This window comes from Ceratotherium simum, chromosome 28 (genome assembly GCF_057802395.1).
Source record: "Ceratotherium simum simum isolate JZ-2026a chromosome 28, ASM5780239v1, whole genome shotgun sequence".
Classification (NCBI taxonomy): Eukaryota; Metazoa; Chordata; class Mammalia; order Perissodactyla; family Rhinocerotidae; genus Ceratotherium; species Ceratotherium simum.
Genome location: NC_141927.1, coordinates 2,905,215 through 2,929,080, shown reverse-complemented (window position 1 = coordinate 2,929,080; position 23,866 = coordinate 2,905,215). Strand labels below are relative to the sequence as shown.

General features: G+C 37.9%; 1 protein-coding gene across 1 annotated transcript in view; it reads left to right on the top strand.

Annotated features, from left to right (window-relative positions):
• The window catches only part of CSMD1 (CUB and Sushi multiple domains 1), a gene marked incomplete at its 5' end in the record, with an annotated part of 1,589,548 nt that overhangs the window by 1,452,567 nt on the left and 113,115 nt on the right, over positions 1-23,866 (top strand). The window contains 2 exons of the mRNA XM_087418289.1: positions 1,523-1,669; positions 6,277-6,465. Coding sequence (XP_087274415.1) covers positions 1,523-1,669; positions 6,277-6,465 — 336 coding nt within the window. The remainder of the gene's footprint in view (positions 1-1,522; positions 1,670-6,276; positions 6,466-23,866) is intronic.

The window sequence follows — 23,866 nt, the reverse complement described above, 5'->3', positions numbered from 1 at the left end:
AAACCCTATCTCCAAATACAATCACATTCTGAGGTTTTGAAGATTAGGACTTCAACGTATGAATTTAGGGGGACACAATTAAGTCCATAATAGTTTTATTTGGAAAAACCATTAGAACAGCTCTGATTGGGAGTTGCACAATGAATGAAGCTGTGGTTTCTAATCTCTTCGCATGAACAAAAATTCTACATACAGCTCTCAAAGATATATGTCATTTAACCTGATAAAATCTGTATTACATCTACAACGAGAGCTGCCTTCTCCCACTAGTAGTGTGTTTCCTGGGAGTGAATTGTATAATGCAGAAGAGCCATGAAGGCTTCTAGACTATGAGAAAGCGCTGAGTGCACTACCAGAGAAATGTCTTGGGTGACACACTGTGTGGGTGAGACCCACACAGAAGTGTGTATGCAGCTTCTGTATCCAGTAAAGCCGTTTCTCTTAACAAACATTTCTCATCAGGATATGATGAGAAGAGTGATGTTAGTTGATTATATATTAACTATATATCAAGTATTAACTTTTCTAAACTTTTAAAAATTTAGAAAAAATATAGATATGGACTCATTACTCGATATAATGAATTTTAGGATTTTGTCAAAATTACCTTCAGCTCTGTTTTTTTAAAGAAGCAAGGAGTACAGATAAATGTAGGGGCTCCACCCATGCACAATTCCCCTTGCATCTCTCCCTGGGGGAATTAGTATTGTGAAGTGGGAGCTGGTGTGTCAGGCTTGTGTATGTTTTTGTAATTCTTTCTCTATCTATCTATCTATCATCTCCTATGTACACACACACACTATATGTTACACATTTTGAATTTTTGCACAATTGCTATCATTTATATTTATCTGCAAATAGATTTCTTCAGTTGTCAATAAGCTGTTTTAAGAATGACCTATGCTGTCACATGTTTATCTAGTTCATTAATTTTAAATGCTGTATAGAATTTCTTTTTATGGCACTTTCAATTCTTTTTTAAAACTACAAACTGCTAGTTAGGGTCTAAATTTTGCTGTAAGTAACAATGCTGGAATAAACGTTTTGCTACATAAATAACACTTGTGCACATGTGCTGGAGTTTATAGAAATATAATTAAACCTTCACTTTTACTGGATATTACCAAATTACTCTCCAAAGAGATTATACTAATTTGTACTTCCACCAATATTGCATGAAAGTTTCCATTTCCCCATATCCATACAATGTTCTAAATACTACTACTAATAAAAATTACTTCCATTTTCTCAATTACTGCTATTTTATAGGTAAGTTTCATTTGATTTCAGCGTTATGTGTGAATAGCATGTGCATCTGAAATTATTTTGGTTGGTTATTTATTTTTTTTATCAAGGAATATCGTACTAGTTGCTTTATTCATTTGGAACGTTTTGACTACTTTGGAGATAAATAGCTGTGTATTGTGCATTTAGACTGCAATTTAATTAACAGCTGTAAGCAGTCTGCATTCTGTAGGTGCTCTCTTCTATCTGAACTTTGTTGTTTTTCTGTTTTGTTTAGGGTCTTCCGGTCAGAGTCCCCTGTTAGTGGTCTTAAGTGGGAACCACACTGAGCAATCAAATTTTACAAGCAAGAGCAATCAGTTATTTCTCCGCTGGTCCACCGATCATGCCACCAGTAAAAGAGGATTCAAAATTCGTTATGCAGGTGAGTGAGTGAGGTTTAGCTTTAATATAAAAGTGTTTTAAATACAAGTGATCTGGGTTAAATGACAAATATTAGATAGAGATTTATAATATAAACCTAATTTCTGAAGATGAATGATTAACTTCAGTGGAAATAATATGATGGGAAATTACTCTGAGTGATATATCTAAACTATGCTAGGGAAAATAAACTATTTGTTGATTAATATTTTAAAAATTTATTGCTAAAATCATAAACCATTGAATTGCATACCGCGGAAACCAAAGACATTTCCCAAAAGATAAAGTAATATAATATAAATTAATTTTAAAATATATTTAAATGCTGAGTAAGCAAACAGGAAGAGATAATCATATTGCTATTAATTTTATAAGTGGTAATAATTATTATTAATAGTATGTCTTCTTATTGATTATCTATCTGTATGTCTCTTTATCTTTATATATGCACACACTATATATGTATATATACACACATATAAACACATACAAAATAAATGTTTATATATATATATATTTCTTATCAACATTTAAATTATTTTGTTCTTTTCCAATATACTTTAATCATTCTCTGCCAGTAGTTATTTATATTAATTAAATCAGTCAACACATTTATGATATATTAGATCCTGTGTACATTTGTCAATATGACCTGACCCACACCTAATGTTAATACTGCCCTACAGAAGCAGTAGACAGACAATTTAATTCCCTGAGATATTTTAATTAGTAAGCAAAAAATCTAAACTTTTTTCAATGTCTCACTCAACAATGTCCCATGGTAACAATTGAGATGTATTTCTCTAAGGAAGATGCCCATTGTATAAATTTAATTGAACAGTATATCTTACAGAAGATTTCTTATTCCTGTGTTGGTGTTTTACATCATCAGTGATGAGCGACATCCTGAGGCAGGAACAGGAAAAAGTCTTGGTAGTTTTAAGAATAAGATTTCAGCTCTCTCCAGTTGGTAGACATCATGAAATGGTGAGAAGCATCGAGGTTCTGCAAGGCTCTTGATGTGAGGACAATGGGTGTGCAATTCAGTCATCCTTCCTCTATAAAGTTTAATAAAATACACCCAGACCTTTGGTTTTTTCCTCTTCTCTCAAAGTAGCCATTCAGAAAGCTTATCAACAAAGAGCTTCCAGTCGAAATTGCTTCCATTAGAATGAGTTACGAGAGCATGAGAACAATGATTGGATTTGTGTTCATCAAAGTCCTTGTTCTGAAAAATAATACTCAGACCTTTAGAATAGTTTGAATTTATTTCCAGTGAGCAAAAATGGACAGTGCAGGGGAAATCATGGTGAACGTAATTTATCTTGTTTTATTGGTGGCAAATTTCTTAGTAGCCTGGTGATATGATTATAACTTGAATTCTGTCTTTCAAAGGATATTTTCATTCATCATAGGACAACAAGATTCTATGTGTTAAACTGTCCTGGAAGAGTAGGAAAATGGAGAATTTCAGAGAACGCTGGACAGTTTTATGTTTTGTCAGTCTATCTATCTGTCTAGATACCGATATAGATAATCTTTTAACAGATTTTCATTTAAAATTCAGTGATTCAATGACCTCTGCTAGGAATTCATCACCAGTAAGTTTAAAGCAGTGATTGAATAACAGTGCCCTTGATATATAACAGTGTGGGCAAGGGAGCACCAGCCCATAGTACGACCACACATTGCATCTGAATCTTTGCTTGCCTTCCACATGGGAATTATCGGCCATCCGGGCATAAGAGCAATATAATCAATCAACGTAATTGAAAAATGAAAATAAAAAAGACAAAGCAAGTGCCTGTCTGATGGTGGTTCTAGTCAATTCAGTAAACTGTGCTATGTGGTTGCTGAGCTAGTAGTGTCCCTTCCATACTAAATGAGGTATACGTAAGCTTCAGTATTGGGACAGTCAAAAATACAGACTGGAAATTCCAGGATGTCTCATTCTCCCAGCCTTCTCCCATCGTGGGTGTCTGCTTGACTGTCTTCCTACTACCCCACTGCTTTTCCAAGGCTCCACCAGCAGAGTTTAAGGATTGGACACTGGTCCTCTTAATTCTTACGACAGCCAGGAATGGAACAGGCGGGACCTTGTGTTCTGATTGTCCCATTTCCTTTTGTGCTGTTCCCCATCTGGACCCCTACATGTCTTGTTCTAGGTGAGCTAGGAAAGAAGAGCTGTCTTGAGAGCCTGTGATAGAAGAAATATGGTAAATAAGAAAGAAAACAGACAGTTATCGGACTCTGTGGAGTCAGACTACTATCCCGCAGACTACGTCCCTTCACAGACTGAACTAGGACAGAAGTCACAGATGACACCAGAGAACTATGGTCACTGCCCCGTCAGGGGTCTTTCAGACTTTCTCTTTTCTCTGACTTCACAGTCTGCTCCTTCTCCTTCCTTTTCATTCTCTCTCTCTTTTTTTTTTCTTTTTCCACACAAGCACGATGATTCTGGGCAGATGGCAGCCCAGGTGCCTGATTATACTCATACTTTCCCTAAACTAACTATTTTGGTTCATTCAAAACTTACAAAATAGACTAGAACAACTGGATGTAGGAAATACCACGGCAAATGGGGCAATGAATCAAGAGCTTCTTACAACAGTTAGTAGATTTTACCTTAATAAAAATCAGTCTTTTTTTTTAATGAAATGGTGCTTGAGAAGACCACCCAGCTGAGGCTCTTCTCTGAGGATACCTCTCAACACGACAATCGAGGCCAGACACATGGCATTGCTTCTGAGCAATGCTGTGATTTGAAACCTTGAGAAAGTTTCTTCTGAACTGATTTCTAAGGAAAGGTTCAACATTAAGCATGCAGACCTGTGTGTGTGTTCTTTGTACATGGAACCCCCATAGGGAAGTGGCTCATTTAAAATGTCTTCTTTCAAAAGGAACCACGAACTTTCAGTACTTCAAGCTCTTGTTATTTGATTGTTTTAATTCATCTGAAGGGAGTTCATAGGATTTTATGCTGCAATGAAACTGGTCTTGGGAGAATAAAATGAGTTTCTTTCTCTAAATGTGTAAATAAGATGCAGAGCCTTTTAGCCATCAAAATGTTATATTCTGTGTAGGTAAGACTGTGTTATTTTAACAAATGACTGTCTTTAATTTTAAAAAGTCTCCCTACAAAGGCGATGATTAAAGCTATTGTAAGACTTTTATTGAATTGAAGTAGTGCATTTTCTTCAGAGAGCTTATTTAAATCCCATATGGTAGAAAGAAGCTTAATGTCTACATCATTGTACAATTCACAAGGTCCACTTAGCAGCAACAAGAAAAAAGTTAATGGCCTTGATTGCAAAAAGTTGTATTCTTCTATTATCTCCATTTTAATGATGCTTTTTTGTAGTGCTGAGAATGTTTTGGTTTCAAGTATGGTGTCCAGAGCAGCACTTCACCATTTCTTATTCTGGTGATTGATAAGCTTATTTCAGTGGGTAACCAGCCTTAGAGAAATGAGCGAGGGGATTTACTGTGATCCTATGTATTCTTTACAATATTTTAGTCAGAAAGTCAGGATCCTACCTTCACATGATTAACAGTTACAGGTAATTAAACTTCAAAATAAGAGAGTTGACCCTTGGTTTTAGATTTTTTGGATACCTTTTGTTTTTTTACACTTTATTTTTTCAGAGAGGTTTTGGGTTCACAGCAAAATTGAGAGGGCGATACAGAGATTTCCCAAATACCTCCTACTCCCACACATGCACAGCCTCCCCTGTTATCAACATTCCCACTAGCCTGGTCCATTTGTTATAATCCATGAAACTACATTCACACATTATAATTGCCTGGAGTCCATAGTTTACATTACGGTTCACGCTTGGCGTTGTGCCTTCTATGGGTTTTGACAAATGGATCATGACATGTATCTATCATTAGTATCATACGGAGTAGTATCATTGCCCTAAAAATCCTATGTGCTCCACTTATTCATCCCTCCCCAACCTAACCTCTGGCAACCACTGATGTTTTTACTGTCTCCATAGTTTTGTCTTTCCCAGAATGTCATAAAGTTGGAATCATACAGTTTGTATTTTCAGATTGGCTTCTTTCACTTAGTCATATGCGTTTGAGGTCCCTCCACGTCTCCTTGACTTGACAGCTCACTTCTTGTTAGCACTGAATAATATCCCATTGTCTGGATGTACTACAGTTTATTTATCCACCTACTGAAGGATATCTTGGTTGCTTCCTGGTTTTGGCAATTATGAGTAAAACTGCTATAAAAATGCCCATGCAGGTTTTTGTGTGGATATAGGTTTTCAACTCCTTTGGGTAAATACTGATGAGCATGATTGCTAGATTGTATGGTAAGAGGATGTTTAGTTTTGTAAGAAACCGCCACGTTGTCTTCCAAAGTGGCGGCACCATTCTGCATTCCCACCAGCAATGAGTGAGAGTTCTTGTGGCTCCCCATCCTCACCAGTGTTTGGTGTTTTGGGGATGCTTTTTAGAACAAGTTTACATATTGGCGTGATTTCTCACTATTTCGACAATAGAGATGTTTCATTTGTATCACTCTTACCAAGGGAAATGCAACAGTCATTTATTTGTTTATTTATTTGTGTGTGTGTGTTTGTGTGCCCATAGCACCTTACTGCAGCTTGACCCATACCCTGAAGAACGGTGGTGTTTTAAATAGGACCACAGGCGCAGTTGGAAGTAAAGTGCATTATTTTTGCAAGCCTGGTTATCGGATGGTCGGCCATAGCAATGCAACCTGTCGACGGAACCCCGTTGGCATGTACCAATGGGATTCCCTCACTCCAATGTGCCAGGGTAAGAAATGTGGTTTTTCATCTTCAAACCTGAATTCAATTTATTGTTCTTATTTTAATCACACTCTGAAAATTACTGAAACAGTGACTATGGATAAAAGGTAAGGAGAAATTGAATGTAGGTTTATAAAAGGACAAATTAAACTTTCCACTGGCCATGCAAACAATTTTGACATTTACACTGGGCTTGATTTAGCTTCAGAGCCTGAATTCAGAGGTTGGTTGAACATCCACTAGATGCTGGGTAGAGTTATTCTAATACTTACTACTTGTGTTTCAGTTTGAAGTAAGAAATGTGTTATCCAGTTTAGATTCAAAGTAATTTTTCTTGACAGTTGTATTAATTTAAAAAATCAATTACTAAAATTCATTTACCTTATTTTAGATTAAAACCTCATTCTTTAGCCATACGCTGTATATTTCACTTTCTTTTGGTCATTTAAATATAGGGCTTGTTAAAGTTATTTTCACTATTTCATGCCTTTTTTTTGCGTTTTATCTATCATATGCATAAAAATCAGATTTTCAAATAAAGCATTTTAATTTTAATTGAAGGCTTTGAAGTCATGAAATTTTCATAGTTTTGTTTTGTTGAGATTTATATTCATAATGAAATATATTGGTCTTTGAAAGCTAATTATGATTTATGAATGGAACCTGATATAGATTTCCTTTTTTCTCTGTTTTCATTAGATATTAGATTTTCTAGTATTGTGCTCTGAGACAATAATAGATATTTGTCACACTTATTGTACCTGTCTTTAACCACAAAAAGTTCATCAGACACTTAGCTTGCATTATTTATGTTCTACCTCCAGAAATTCTTCTTTAATGTAAGATAAACATGAAGATCCAGTAAGCTTGTTTCATTAGGAATGATGATTTTTTTTTTCTTTAAAACCTGAGTACTTTTCTTTCAAAAGAAGAAATTCTTCTCATCTTCTTTAAATGTTCTGTTGCTCTCTGTCTATGGAATAGAATCTATTTCTCAGAGAGTAGCCCCGTGGGCTATGTGTTGTTGGCACTGGGAACAGAATGCCAGTGACAGAAGTAGTGACCTACACAGCAACCTGGACAAGGAAAAAGTGAGAGCAGAACTGCCAAAAGTTCGAGGGGGTTCGAGGGTTCACATCCTGGGTGCGGACCTACACAGCCCCTGTCAAGCCATGCCGTCCCATACACAAAATAGAGGAAGATTGGCATGTATGTTAGCTCAGGGTTAATCTTCCTCACCAAATAAATAAATTTAAAAAAAAACAACCTTGTAATTTCAAAAACATTTTTTAGGCTAAATTTGAAAAGATTTTAAAAATAAGAAGACTATGATTACCATAGATTTATTGCTATTTTCCTTCGGTGTTTAAATACAAATATTAAGGGAAAGGTATTTTTTATTTGGTTGTTGGTATCTTTATTTATAATTTAAATTTACAATGGGAGATAAATTGTATTTAGAGAATTTTTCATTTTCTGTTTTAAAATAATTGAGGATAATTTCAGGTTTTTATTTTTTTAGCTAGTATTTTGTCCAAAGAGAGTTAGCGTATAGAGATGGATTGTCATCATCTAGTGATCCTGACTTACTGACTGTTCACAGTTGTAGGCCATCAAATTAAAGATTGGGTGAACTTTTTCCTTAAAATTCTTGGAACTCCATAAGGGAAAAATATTTTGCAACAACATCAGCTAAATGCATAAAAATCACACTATTCCCACTCAAGTCAGCACAGCAGTCCCTGTGATTTTATTTTTGCCCAAAGATATTACATTTACATTAGATATAAAGCTGAGACATGAGAATCTCCATGGAGCACATTTATAGGGATTAGGGTACAAGTTTTTAGCTCTGAAACCTATAGACCTCGAACACACTATTTCAAAAATTAAAGTAGATATAAGGTATATGTTAACAGAGGAAGTATACTCTGTACAATTTCTTAATATATGTGCTTTCATATACCTTCACATAGAGGCAAAGTGACGTTAATCTTGTGTTCATGTTTGTAGATTAGGTTGTAGTTACAGATTTAAGACCTAAAGCAAGTGTGAAGGAAAATACCCGTTTTCATTTCAGTTCACGCTTATCTCTGAATTCCGCACTGAATAAGAAGGTCCCAACTCTTAAAGCTCTGAAGGTCCAGTGGGAGAGACAGATTTGTGACTCAATAATTACAATTCAGTATTACGTTAAGCAAGAGCAGATCTGTGTTGAATGGAAGTAGGGCAGAGGTTAGGGATCTTTCTCCATCCTGGGACACCTGAGTCAGAATGTGAAGGGGGGGGAGTTATGGGAACAGGGATTGGAGCAGGCAAGGGTCCATCCTGGAAGACCCCAACTGCAAGTTTATGGAGCTCTCACTGTCTCTGCAGTGGTTGATGTCAATCTATTAAAGAGCAAGAAAGGTACGATCATATCTCCACTTTAGAAAGACAGATCATCTAGCAGTGTGGTGAATGCTAGGACAGAATCCTGTCTGGAATACAGGGCTGCTTAGAAGGCTATAGAGATGTGTGTTGGAGCAATGATGAAGACCTTGATAAATACAGCAAGAATAGATTTGTAAGAAAACAGGTATTAAAAATATTTAGGAAATAGAACCCACAGACCCTTGTGAAAGCATGTGAATAGTTAGGAGGAGAGAGAAATCTGGGATGACATATAGATTTTGGTTTCGATTGCTGGGAGTATGATGGTACCACTCACTGAACTACAGTCAGAGAAGCAGGCTAATGAGATCCTTTTTGATGTGCTGCTCCAGGTACATGTGGGAAAACTGCATCCACTAGAGAGTCTGGGGCTCAGAGAAGACAGAGTTTTTAAAACTATCAGTAAGAAGGCTGTAGCTTAAATTAGTGTAAGATACTCAGTACATCACTCTTTGTTTTTCATGAGAGGAGATTTTACTTTGTAGATTCTATAAGGACCAAATCAAATGAATAAAATTGTAATTTTGTTTAAATGTGCTATCTGTGGCAATAAATTTCAAATTAAATAGCTCTCCCGCAAAACAAGTGATATTTGAGAACTTTTGACAGCATTTTGACAGCAGTTCAAAGGCAACTATAAATCCTGCAATCCATGCTGTGGGGATAATTGGGAATTTAATTACTGAAGCAAATGTTGAAATATTTTACAATTTTTACCGAACTCAGGGGTCATTGTAGTTATTTTAATTATTTTTATTTGAAAGTAGGGGACTTGAGAAAGAGAAAAATAAATAATAAAAAAGTACATAGACAAATTATCTCTTTGTGGCACTAGGAAACTAATATTTAATATTTATTTAATATATCTGTACATTTAATATATATTTAATATTTCAATATATTATTTCATATTTCACTTATCCTTCTTGAGTTGATATTATACTTTTTCTCAATAATTTGAAGAGCTTTCCTTTTAATCTTACAGAAGAACAAGTACAATTTATACATTTTCGCACTGCATTAGGATGTGGGTTTTTGTTTTTAAAAAAATTGTCTAGAATAATATTTTGAAATGTTTACTGAAAATGCAACATTTGCCTTTTAATAAATGAGCATGGTCCAAACCGGGAGTGTGGAGGTCATTTCCTCATGGGCCCCTAGCCACTGATCACGGGACAGTGTCTGTGCTGGGGTCTCCAGGCCAGCCAGCAAAACACCCTGTTCCTTGTAGCGTTTGGTAAATATTTTGAATGAAAAAAAGCCATAAATCTATGACTTTCTAAGACATGTATTCAAGAATGATTCTTTTTCCTTTAAAGATGACTTATCTTGTGCCAGAGTCTGCTTTCTTCTCTCATTTTCGTTGACATCTTGCCAGTGGCGTCTTAAAAGCACAGTATTTTGAGAGAAAAATAGTCACCTGATGATCAAGGAGTCGTAGCCTCCCTAAAGCCGTGTCCTGCCATGTAAAACAGGAATTTTGATATCTAGCTCTCAGGATTGCTATTGCTGAGAGGATTACAGAAACAACTTAGAGTAAAGGTTGTGATTTTACATGAGTGCTAGCTATTTTTATCGTTAGGTCTGGAAGGAAATTTGTGGGCACCTTCCCCAGACTCACCCAGGATGCCGCAGCTCACAAGGCAGAGCCAGTCGCAACTCTGGACACCCTCTCCCAGAACAAGGCTCGTTCCAAGATAACATGATGGCTCGTAATTAGCACTTAGACAGTTCTGGACAGGATTAACAGATGGGGGGTTCACGGCTGATCATCGGTGAGTGAAAAATGCAGCAACCACAATGTCCTTTATCAGTTTCAGGGAATTTCAGGTTGTTTTTGTCCCTTTGTTTGACCTTTTAAATTATTTCTCTCAGAAAGTCTGTGTTGGTTTTCATCCTCCTCGATAAAGCCAGGGTATCTTCTGTCCTTCAGGCTTCATTTCCTGCCGCAAAGCAAGAAGCTCTGTCAAGCCGCTGTTCCCGTTATCAGTACACTAATCTTATTCATCCTGAAGAGAAGGCGGAATTAGAGCTGAAATTTCCTGTATTATCTCGAAGATCCAGTTAAAGTGGTACATCACAGTGCACCACTTTCAAGTTCCCCATGTTACAGAGAGAGCAGTGCCCAAGCAGCTGTTTATTTAAAGCTCTGATGCTCAGAGCCTTCTGTAGGATGTAGCCTTTGCTTGGAGTTGATGTGGCCTATTGTTTATGCTTTCTTGCATTTTGCAGTCAATGAGGAGTAGGCAAAATGATTTTCCTCACAAATTATGTGATTAAACTTCTGTTCCTAAAGTTGGAACTTTAAGATAGAGACACAGGGGCCAGCCCAGTGGCGCAAGTTGTTAAGTGCGTGCGTTCCGCTTCGGCGGCCCAGGGTTCGCAGGTTTGGATCCTGGGCGCGCACTGACGCACCGCTTGTCAAGCCATGCTGTGGCGGCGTCCCATATAAAGTGGAGGAAGACGGGCACAGATGTTAGCTCAAGGCCAATCTTCCCCAGCAAAAAAAGAGAAGGATTGGCATCAGATGTTAGCTGAGGGCTGATCTTCCTCACACACACACACAAAAGATAGAGACACAGATGCCTGACCTCTGCTGATATATGCTGTGTTTGCTAACGTAAGGGCTATGGCTGGAGCAAGAGATGGGGGATGAGGGAGATGGTTTGTGTGGCTCAGCTGTGAGTCAGTTACCAAGCTGGGTGTTTGCCTAGGAATCTCTCTGATCCTTACAGACGCTAGTGCTCAGAGGTGACATCACTCAAGAAGCACAATGAACATCTGAGATGGGATTTGAACCAAGTCTTTCAGTTTCCCAAGTCTCCGTTATTTCCTAAGACCATGCATGTACCCCCTAAACATTATGTCTGCCACCTGAAAGGGCATCTTTCAGAAGGAAACTGTTCTTTTTTTTTGTTTAATTTTAAAAATAGCATCATTATCAAAAGTTTAGGAGGATGAGTTTGGTATCCTGGCATAAATGAATTAATTGAGATATTTTGTAAATCTTAAGAACTTTTACTTATGAGCATAAAATGCATAGGTAATTGTGACTCCTCTTGATTTTCTTCATACACATTTATTTGTTGCTGTGAAATGATCAAGCTCCTACCTGTCATGATGATAATGCAGTCTTTCTTGAAATTTAAATATAATCTGTTTTTTAAAATATCAAATCACAGCTCATGATATAGAAGAAAATATGTATATATGTATGAATATATATGTATACATATATGAATACCGGTTTTAGTCATCATGTCATTTATATTCTAATTTATTAGGTCATGAATCCAAATAAGCATATTGTCAGCTGAGGTTTATCCCATTTGCTTCTGATCTTATGGGATTTGAGTTGAGTGATTAGATCTTGGAGATTTCACAGTCAGACTCGCAAAATGTGGCCATGGACCCTCCCATCCCCAACATTACTGACGAGGTGACCCTGGACAGGTGATCTGACTTCCCTGAGGTTTAGCTTCCTCATCTGTAAATAGGAAGGAGGGTCCTCCCCCGTCTGGCTGTTTGAAGGATTAAATGAAAAAGTTGACATGAAACCTTTACCATTGCGCCCGGTCCTAACAGGCACACAATGGAAAAGGAACGCTGATGCAATACAAACATATTTTCATCAATAAGTGTTTTCTGCAGTAAGTCCTTGTTGACTTGCTTTCAAGCAGAAGCTTTACAAATGTCTAATGAGAGTCAATAATATTTAAGCGACAAGCTGGTAATAGGTTTCTCTCATTTCTCATGGTAATCAGAATGAGGCACCCGCAAACTTTTTCTGTAAAGGGCTAAATTGTAAATATTTTAGTCTCTGTGAGTCATACACAGGCTCTGTCACATATGCTTTGTTTTTAGGTTTTTCACAGTCCTTTTAAAATGTAAAAGCCATTTTTAGCTGGTGAGCTGCACAAAAACAGGCTACAGGCTGGTTTTGACCTGCGGGCCAGTCTGCCGACCTCTGATCTAAACAATGTGCCAGGATCAGGCCGTAATGCAGAGTATAATTCAGCCAATGTCAGTTATCCTCTATAGTTTGCAAATTATATCTCAAACATTTTAGGGGAGAAGTAGAATTTTCCTCTATCATGTGCTAAAATCCAGCATGTTTATTCAGTAAATTAAATAATGCGTTTTCTCTGTCCATGCCTGGAGTACTATGTATCACAAAACTCCATGTTTTCGGTCTGTGTCTGGTATGTGGTTAATAATAAAAGCTGGAGTGAATGGAATTCTACATAAAGGGTAATTTTGTATAATAGCAGCAGTGATATGAAGCCGTTGACCTTCCTGGGAAAGGAAAGGTGCAAAATATGCCAAGTTATCATTTTTCATGAGAGAATCCAGAGTCCTGTTGATGAGAGTGGCTAATAGAGGTCGACTGTACATCTTGCGTTAAAGGAAATCCCTATGATGTAGTTTTATGTGCTTAACATTGAGAAATGAGCCTGACATGGAGTACTCAAAATATTCCAAAAGCAAACAGAAGGACCACGTGTTTTCCTCGCACTTCTGGACCCGCATAAGGGACGAGGAAGTGAATTGGTGAGGAGAGCAAAGAGTCGACACGAACTTTCCACTCCAGCACGCGGAAATGATGGTTCCTAAATCCATAAAAGCCAAGGAGGAGTGAAGATAGTAAAATGCCCTGTGTGCAGTTTAAGATGCTGGCTGCCATTGAAGAATAGGTTACAGCCTTTCTTTAAAGAGCCTCAGCGGCAAACTGTACCTGTGAAATTGACAGTTTGCAAATGTCAGTTGCCAGGCGGAAAGAGCAGCTGCACTGAGTGAGAATGGACGGCAAGCCCACGGAGTGTGCTGTGGGGAAAATCCCCGGGGCACGCAGCCATGAGGTGCAGGTGCTTGAAGCAGCCGGCTTTCCAAAATGCTTGAAGTAGAGAGAGCTGAAAAGTCGAAGAGAAGGAAACAGTTCAAGGAACGTGTTGATAAGTGCTGGAGAGCTGCAGAGTGCGACAGACAGGGTGGGACATCTTACTAAAGAATTGGTGATCTGCTCCGAGCCTTGAAGGCAGACGCAGGGGCGTTCAAACATCCGTGTAGGCAAGCATGCGCTTCTGCACATGTCGTGTTCTCTGCCTCAAGTGAATGTCCCTTGTCAGTATGTGGAATTGTTAATCACTTTTTAATTTCTCCTCATCAATTCCCTGAGGCAAGCTACCCTCTGTCTCCAGGGGGACTCAGGTGCCCCCCCTTGGGTCCCACAGCACCCTCATGTGCCTGTGTCTCAGCACTTGCTACTTCGTTTGGTCCTCGTGCATCTGTCGATTCTTCTCCTAGACCAGTGATTCTCGACTTGCAAAGTTCACAGAATCATCTGGAGTACTTGTTAAAGAAGTAGATCCCTGACTTACCGCCCCCCCCCACCCAAATTCTGATTCAGCAGGTGTCAAGGAGTCTGGAATCTGCAGTTTTACAAGCACCCCGTGTGAACTTAGTGCAGATATGTAAGGAACACGTATTAAAAATCCCCAATCTTAGAGTCAGAGATTTTGTTTTACAATTGAATCCCCAGCATTTTGCACAATGCCTGCACCATAATTGCTATTGGTATGAACTTATGAGTAAATAAATATGGCTCCACCATCCCACCAACTGCCTTCCTTAATAAGATTTCTGACATAAATGGTGTTGTTGGGAAGAAACTCAGCTTGTAATTAAGCCACGAGTGATGTTATCTTCAATTTTTGAAAACAGTAATAACAACGTTAAAGGAATATCTTCCAGAAACCAGAACATTCTTGTGCATAGTGTAGACCATAGAACCATGTGATTTTGGTGTGTGACTATGAAATTCAGGGTTGTTCTGATGACAGCGTGGTGTTATGGACTTAATTGTACCTCCCTCAAAATAGATATGTTGGAGTCCTAACCCCCCCGCAGCTCAGAATGTGACTGTATTTGGAGAAAGGGCCCTTTACAGAGGTAACCAAGTTAAAATGAGGCTGTTAGGGTGGGGCCTTAATCCAGAGTGACTGTTGTCCTGCTAAGAAGAGGAAATTGGGGCACAGAGGGAAGGCTGTGTGAAGACACAGGTGGCAGATGGCCGTCTGCAAGCCAAGGAGAGAGGCCTGGAACAGATTCCTCCTCATAGCCCTCAGAAGGCACCAATTCTGACAATACCTTTATCTCTGACTTCTGGCCTCCAGAACTGTGAGATCATAGCTTCTGTTGTTCAAGCCCCCAAGTGTGTGGCACTCTGTTATGGCAGCCCGAGTAAACTCACACACGTGTGGTCACCCTCTCTGTAAAATATCCCACTCCTCTTCCTTCTTCCATCTCACAGCACCTCAAAGATCGGCTCCTCCAACTCTCCAAGTTTTCCCAGTAACCTAAACCTGTCAACTCCACTTTCTGTGCTTTTTTTTATATATGAAAATAAATAGAAAGCAACAGATTAAAGAAGGAATACACAGCTGTTCAGCAAGTTGTGCTAACGAATGTGATTCAGTGGGTCGAAACCGAAGAACCTCAGGCCTTCACTACAAGTACAGATACCAGTTCGGATTTTTGGCATCATTTCTCTGCCACATCTGCCTTTCTCATCCCAATCAAAATTAGGATACTGTTAAAATGAGACCCACAAATGGAACATCTGAGGTTGTTCCAATAGTTTTTCAATTTGGGCTGAAATATCCTGGGCACGTGCATACATAAATACCACACCAAGAACTGTTTTCTTCAAAATAATTTTGACTGTGACAAAGAAAGTTTGGTGACTGTTTTCTAGTCCATATTAATGTATTTTTCCTTCAAAGAAGACATCCTTGGCATATGAATTTATCCTGTGACTGATTTTCTAACGTTGAAGCTCATCTTTACTCTGCCTTTTAGACAGTTATAATTAACTGTCAAAATCTCTGCTGTCAATTTCAGTGCAGGGTGTTTTTTTGTGGGTTAGTTTGATATATTCTTTGGCTCTATCTTCTTGGTTTGGTCAAATTAATAGAGAACATTATTAAATTGAACTCCTCCATGTAAAACCTTAGCAACAAACTCTTTCATCCCTAATTGTAATAGTTTGGATTTACACAGACAGACTCAGGGAAAATTGATCTTGGTTGTGCAGACACAGACTCGGGAAGAACTGATCTTAGAGGCTGTGGGATTTTGACTCTGTGCAGTTCCCTTTTATTCCTGAAACCTCTGTGGGGTCCTATTGATTATTTTCTTTTAAAAATAATTTATAAGGTCATTGGATGTCGAATTCATCGTCGGGAGAATAGTTTGCTATGCCTCTTTTTTGTTAACAGACCAGTAGAGTATACATGGGTATTTCATTTGCTGGATATTTCCAAATGTCGTGTGGAGGAAAACAATAGACCAATTAAAGAGACAGCAGGAAGTCCTGATCTTGTGCATATGGCACATTATTTTAAGTTAGATGGTGCCTCCATAATCGGGCACATTTGACGGCCAAATTATAAATGTATGAAATAACATGCTGCCAGTGAACTCCACAGAGCAGAGTTCAGATGGACTGGCGACATTTAGGCTGTTTTGGTGTCATCTGAATTTGAGCCCGCGATGACGGTGACAGATGGTAGCACATGTGCACATTCGTTTTCCAGGAAGATGTATCTGCTCAAATAGGGAATGGCCATTGTTGTGGTTTATAAAAAAATTTTCTAAATTTGAATTATTGAGAAATAATGCCATTTCAGGTTGAAGATTACTGCTGTGCATATGGCTTGAGCTTTTCTTTTTAGAAATTCATGTTAGAAATACATTTTAATGACCCTTAAACAGGAAATTATAAGCACACACATATATTTGTCTTTACCTATCAATACTGTTGATCATCAATGGGACTCACAATGTGACAAGCTGCCTGGTAGTTTCCATGGTGTCAAGAGTGGGGATTTCTGTTCTAAGTCCTGAAAGTCTTAAAGAGTCTATAAGGGTCTATGGTTTTCTCTGAAAAGTGGGTAAGCATTATGTTAGGGAGCAAAGTGAGAGATTTTTGAAGCCCATGAAATCAAAATAATAGAAAACATGAAGAAATCAACTAAAAAGATTTTCACATCTGTAGAATGGACAAAACAGGAGACAGCAGAAGGGTATGGGTTAACCTACATGTGGCCGTGTCTGAGTCTCCAGGCAAGTAGTTTTGCAAATTGTGAAAAGTTGGGGACGTTAGTGACACAAGGCCCTGAGATTTTCTTTCTAGATAGAAACACAGGGGAAAAGAGAAATTGCAAACTATTTTATGTTATTTATTACAGTGAAAAGAATCGTGATGTGGTTGAAGGAACATAAACTCCAGAGTTAGGCTTTGGAATTGGAGGCTGGCTTAACCCTTTACTAACTGCCCTTTGGGTAAATCATTTACTATTTTTTGACATCAGCATCCCCACTTACAACGAAGATAATAATATTGACAAGAGTTGTTAGTGTGAGGATTTAATGAGATGATTTAGGTAATTACAGTGCACGGAACAAAGGAGAAAAACTATAAATAAAGTTATAAAATATTATTAAACATTGGCATTTAATACAATGAAATGTAATTATTAAAACAGTATGTTTATTATAGCATATTTGATAAATGATATATATTTATTGAGTTAATATAATTTTAATATATTATGCTATAATATTAACTTAAGAATGTTGATTAATATTATTATATTAATTTTATAGTAAGGAAAATGTGAACTAATCTTATACTATATTATTATATAAGTAAATATGTATATATTATATTACTAATTATATTGTATACTGTACACTATAGTATAATATTACTATAGAATATTGCATATATATACACTATAAATATATCTATAGTCTATATATATTTATATAAATAAAGGAGGATGGTTGAACTAATTTTAAATTGGATGTACTGAGATTTAAATTTTGATACTCAATTTCTTCTTAAATACTTGTGTGAACCTGTAAAAAAATCATTCAACGTCTCTGGGCTTTGATTCTTCACCTCCAAAGTGAGGATTCCCTCAATGACCTACATCATCTCTTTCACCTTGGAAGATCAATGGGCCCAGGACGAAGCTCTGGGGGCCTATTATAGATGACTGGGCTTGGATTGCAAGGGGCTCTGAGGTCAAAAGATGGGGATTTGTGGGGCAAAGGGGCTGAGAAAATTAGGCAGTAATTTGAAAGTGGTGGGAAAACTTGGAGCCAGAGAAAGACTGTCCTGGTGTCTCCCTCCTTCCACGTGTGAGAGAGGGGAAGAACATGTTGCTGGACAGCTGGTGTACTGATAAGTTGAGACACATATGAAGAGAAGGACAGAGTCTGTTCATTCCTTGGTCTGATGTTATTGAGCTCTTGCTCTGTGCCAGGCACCAGGCTTACCATTGAAAACATGGTGAGCAAGAGAGATGAGGTTGAAGGAGGTTGGGTAAATGCATCAACCTCTGAAAACCCTTGTGGATTTTTGTTGGTCTATACCTCTTTGTTAACTTAATTACACCCTCAACTTGTCCCGAGTAGAATCTCCTGCCTAGGCTGACGACAGAAAATGGACATAATAATTTCAGCTAACCTACTACTGACTCTAACTCTTCATTCCTTGCATTTGTGATGGCAGGGGAATTTGGGGGAAATAAGTTTAAACAAGAGTTTCCAGTTGTCTGTGCAGCTCAGTTTTCTGCTCTCTCGGGAGCTTCCATTACTATGCAGTTATCAGAGTTGGTAATATCCACTCCTTTATCTTTTAAACTGATGTCAAAGGACTTTGCTGGAATTATGGTTAGATTTCCCTCCATATGCAATCCACAGAACCATTTGACAGATATCATTGTATCCTGTTTTTGAAAAACTGGTGATTGTTTTACTAAAGCTGGTATTCTCTTGGGTGTTTTTATTTAACTTCTTCAGAAATTAGGACAAAAGAACTTGAGAGTACCATGATTGGTCAAAGATTAGGGCACCCCCAAAGTCCACTTTATGAGTTCAGGTGAGTCATTTTTACCCCACCTACTTTCAGAATGAATTTGCACTGGCTGCTTAATTTGTTCAAATAGATACTGGAAAAGTCAAACTGAATTCTAATTTTAGTTTTGTCATTGATTCATTGTATCTTCTTTTTTTTTAAATTTATTTTTGTCTATTTTTTTGTTTATTGCAGTAACTGGTTTGTAACATTGTATAAATTTCAGGTGTACGTCATTATACTTCTATTTCTGCGTAGATTACATCATGTTCACCACTCAAATACTAATTACAACCCATCACCACACACATGTACCTAATTATCCCTTTTGCCCTCCTCCCTCCCCCTTTCCCCTCTGGTAACCACCAATCCAATCTCTGTCTCTATGTGTTTGTCTGTTGTTTTTATCTTCTACTTATGAGTGAGATCATACGGTATTTGACCTTCTCCCTATGACTTATGTGTCACCTCATTTTTCCTTTGACAAATGTTGAGCTTCAAATGAACCACAAATCTGGGATTTTCATGGAGTTGGTCATTTGAATATATTCATATTTTGATTTTTAATTAATTGCTAGGTGTTAAATATTGAAATGCCCCATTTTATTACCTGTTGTAGTAATGAAGTTAATGAAAATGAAGTGTAAGCACCAAGAGAATTATACGGGAGAGCTAGAAAAAACGAGATAAAGAGCCAGTTTCCTACAATCCAATGGACCTTTGCATTGCCTATGGGCAATTTCAGTAATCAGCCTTCAAGAATATGGTTAGCAAGTCTGCATATTATTATTAAATTTTAATTTAAATTGCCGAGCAGCCATTTGCCAATGTTTACATAGTTTATTTAGTACGGAGAAAGAATTTGGCTAGCTAGTGGGTGATAACCTCTAAAACTGGAGAAGTTGTAATCTTCATTCATTTTCTTTTATTATGAGCCCTCAAATTCAAATTTTATTATTTCTGCTACTTTCTACTCTTACCAAGGGATCTGGTTTCTCAGCTTTATTAAGACTTCTGATTTATCAATGCGTTTTAGTTCACTCCTAATTTTCCTTACTTTTTGAGAAAACCCTTACGGTTAATTTGTAGGCTGGCTGTCTGGCTGTCTGTCTATCATCATCATCTATCTATCTTTCTATCGATCTATCCTTCTATCCGTCTGTGATCTCTCAATTTATCAACAATTTATCATCGAAATATCTAACAATCATCTATCTATCTAATTGTTTTTGCTCTATCGCTTTGTCTATGTATCTCTATATCTATCTATTTATATTTTCCTTTTTTCCTGTTTAATGGTTAACCAATTATTTGCTTGGTTTATGAACTGAGAAATTCCAAGTCTGTTGCCTCTTTAGATGTGCCTGGGAAAATTCTTCTAGCCCTGAGCACATTTATTTATTGACTTTCCATTAAATAAAAGGTTAGTGTGACCAGGTGGAGAAGAAAGCATGAGCAGACTCCTACAGTAATGTTTTCTAGTATAGAGACAATAGATTTTTGTTTTTAAGGTTTTGTTCTCTCATTTTTACCATGAGTATAAAAGAAAAAAAAAGAGGGGAAAAAAAGGTTTCTGGTCCTTGATTCTGAAACTGAGTCTGTACTTTGTCACTGCACCCGCTTTATGGAGAGCTTAAGTTGGCAGTTGCTTAATTTCATGTTGGGTATTTCTAAAGAATCATAATTACATTTTCTGAAAGAACTAATAAAACTTTTCTTGCATGTATGGCAATTTTTAGTTTCCAACTGTGAGAAAATAAGGGTGACATTTTCATTTTAGGTGCCTAGTTTTCTTAGTTCTGTCACGTTCTTAACAACCTTCCGTATTTGGATCATACGTTTGTTGCTTCTTTTCTGTGTTTTTGATTTTTTTTAATAAAACATAGCCAAAATTTCTGGTCAGCAGTTTTGAGCATTTATTAGACCCAAGACATTCATTTTGTTTAAAATATATTTGGTAGTCCATATTCTTTACTAAGCAACTTGATCTCTCTCTGCTGCTCTGTTTTTCCACTTGTGGAAGAAAGAGGAGGAAAATTGACAGGTATTGACTGACTACTGTGCAACAACACCTAACATTCCCCATCTTACTTGAGCCCGGTGGCCAGGCAACCAGGTGAAATACCTTTTATTATCCTTATTCTGCAGGTGGTGGAACTAAGGCTGAAAAAGGTGAAGTAAACTGCCCATGATCAGAACTAGCATGTGCCTTTGGGTTTTCTAAGCTGTACAGAGCATGATCTCGCAGCATATCATCCCACTTACCAAGTTAGAAAAAGATAAGCCCCAAAATACAGATTCCCATGAAAATCCTCCATAAATATAGTGCCTGTGGTCCTTCTGTGAATTCCTGTGACACCAGGTTGAATGCTCATTAAGGTCACTTCCAAACCTGAGAGCCTGAGTTCTGCAGGGCAGTGACAGGGAGGGGCCTGGGTCAGAGGTGGTGTACAACACACGTAGAGGTCGGTTTACTCTCCTCCAGCTTGCTTTCTGTAGGCGCTTGCTTTTTATTGAATGAAACTTTGTTTTATATTCCTAAGAAATGACTTTTTTTTTAAACATTCGCACTTGTGCCTTCCTGCCACTCTCTCAAAGCAGATATATGGGAGTCAGTGACTTTTTACAGCCTGTCTGTCACCATGGATTTGCCCTCAGTAAATGTTCAAGATGGTTCCATTTGCCAAGTCAAAGCCACTCATTGTCATTAGCATTTGGATGATGACCTGCAGGGTCATCTTCCTTCCCACAGCTTTTTTGTTCTTTTCAAATTATTAAGTGCTTTTTTTTTTTTCCTTCCTCGGGCTATGATGTGCTAAATATTTTCAAGAGGTTTAGAGCAGCTAAAGGCTTCTCAGCTGAATCCTGTTATCCTGCATTTTCCATTTCAGAACTGCCTGTTTTTTCAAGTTGTCCATCTGTTGGCTTTAATGTCTACAAATACAAGTCATTACTTCCCTGTGTCTGCCCTCATTTTCAGAAGCACTCTCCTTTGTCCCTCAGAACAAATGGAAGGAGATTTCTGGGGCTAGAATATGCTCTTTTTAAAGTGTCTTACATCATACCTGTCCCCATAAAATGAATAAAGACAGTGTGATGTGTTCGGTCCCATTGGCCTGGAGGAGATTCCAGTGCTTTACCTCCTCTCTTACTATTATCTCCTGTCTCACCATGTTAGTGGCATATTGGATGCTGGCTAAACCTTCAGTGAGGTGTTGCATAGTAGCCGATTATTCTAAGAAAGTACTTGGGAGGTCAGAGTTGACAAGGAGAATTTTAAAAACCCAGAAATATTACCATTAATGCTCAAATTCTATGTGGCCTGGATATTTTCAGAATTATATTTTGAAAATCTATTTCTAACCTATTTATTTATATATCTATTTATTTATTGCTGGTGGTTGGACACTGGAAATAAAAAAATAAGAATATAGTGAAATATAGCAGGTGGCACCTTGTAGACAATACAGGATAGTAACTGAGAGGCGTATGTTGGTGGCAGCTACTCTGAGATCTGAGCCTGACACAGACTTCACTAGTTATAAAAATCTGGGCAATTTGTGTAACATTTCTAACACTCACTTTCCTTAGTAGTTGTATTAGGGTTCTCTGGAGGATCAGAACCAATAGGATATATACAGATACATATAAAAGAGGAGATATATTATAGGAACTGGCTCACAAGATTACAGAGGCTGAGAAGTCCCCATGATCTGCCTTCTGTAAGCTGGAGACCTAGGAAAGCCAGTTGTGTCATTCAGTCTGAGCCCAAAGGCCTGAGAACCGGGAATCCAGTGAGGGTGGGGGTGGGCAATGGTATGAGTCTGGGGCAGAGCTGGAGGGCCCCAGAACCAGGATTACTGATGTCCAAGGGCGGGAGAAGAGGGATGGATGTCCCAGTTCAAGGAGAGGCCGTTGGCCCCTCCTCTGCCTTTTTGTTCTGTTCAGGCCCCAGGATTGGGTGATGCCCCCCCGCATTGGGGAGGACATCTTCTTTGCTCAGTCTAAGATACAAATGCTGATCTCTTCTTGAGACTCCCTCACAGACACACCCAGAAATAATGTTTACCAGCTCTCTGGGCATGCCTTAGCCACATAAATGGCTGTATAATATTAGTCAAGTTGGCACATGATATTAGCCATCACAGTAGTAATTAAAAAAATAATGGAATCTACCTTTTAGGGGTTTTTTGAGGTTAAATGCGGTAATTCGAGTGAAAAAAATCACAATGGCAGGAATTTTGTATTTGACCAGTGAATGCCAGATGTTACACTAAGGTGATAATGTTTGAAGATTAGAGATTTCTCAGTAACTTCATCGAACCCCACCACGTCATTGGGCGTATGATTTTCTGACTCTTGAACTCAGTGCTTTTGGTGTGTCTGGATCGGTACTAATTCTCGTGAGCCTAGAACCTTGACATGACTGTTTGAGAAGACGCCGATGGCTCCTGGCATAGCCGGTTATGACTGCAATTCTCCCACTTTGGGTCCAGTATCTCCTGATTTCTGTCCATGGTGGCGTGAGGGGTCTGATAGATTAACTATCAAATGTTTCCTCTGTACCCATGATGGAAGGGAAAAATATTCTTTCATATTTATTTAGTTTTTGGTTGACCCTAATCTAAACAATTGAAGAATGCTTTCTTTTATATTAAATCTGAGGGAAAATTATTTTTTCTCAGGACAAAATAATAAAAGTTACCATTTCCTTAAGGCCTAACATGTGCCAGATATCTTGCTATTTGCATTATATCATACATTCTACCAAAGTTACCAAACCTGAGGAGGTTTGATGATTCTCATTTTACAGATGAGGAATCAAAAGCTCAGATAAGTTAGGTAAATTTTCCAAGTCATAAACAGCCAAATATCAAACGCAGACTTTCCTATGTCTGAATCCATGTTCTTTCAACTATTTCATCCTTTTTCCTATAGCTTTTTAAATAGAAATTGATATGAACTCATCGCACAAAGCTTTAATTCCACATTGAAATGTGAACGTGTGATAATGTTTCCACACCAGTGCTCACATTTGTGGGGGGCGGCG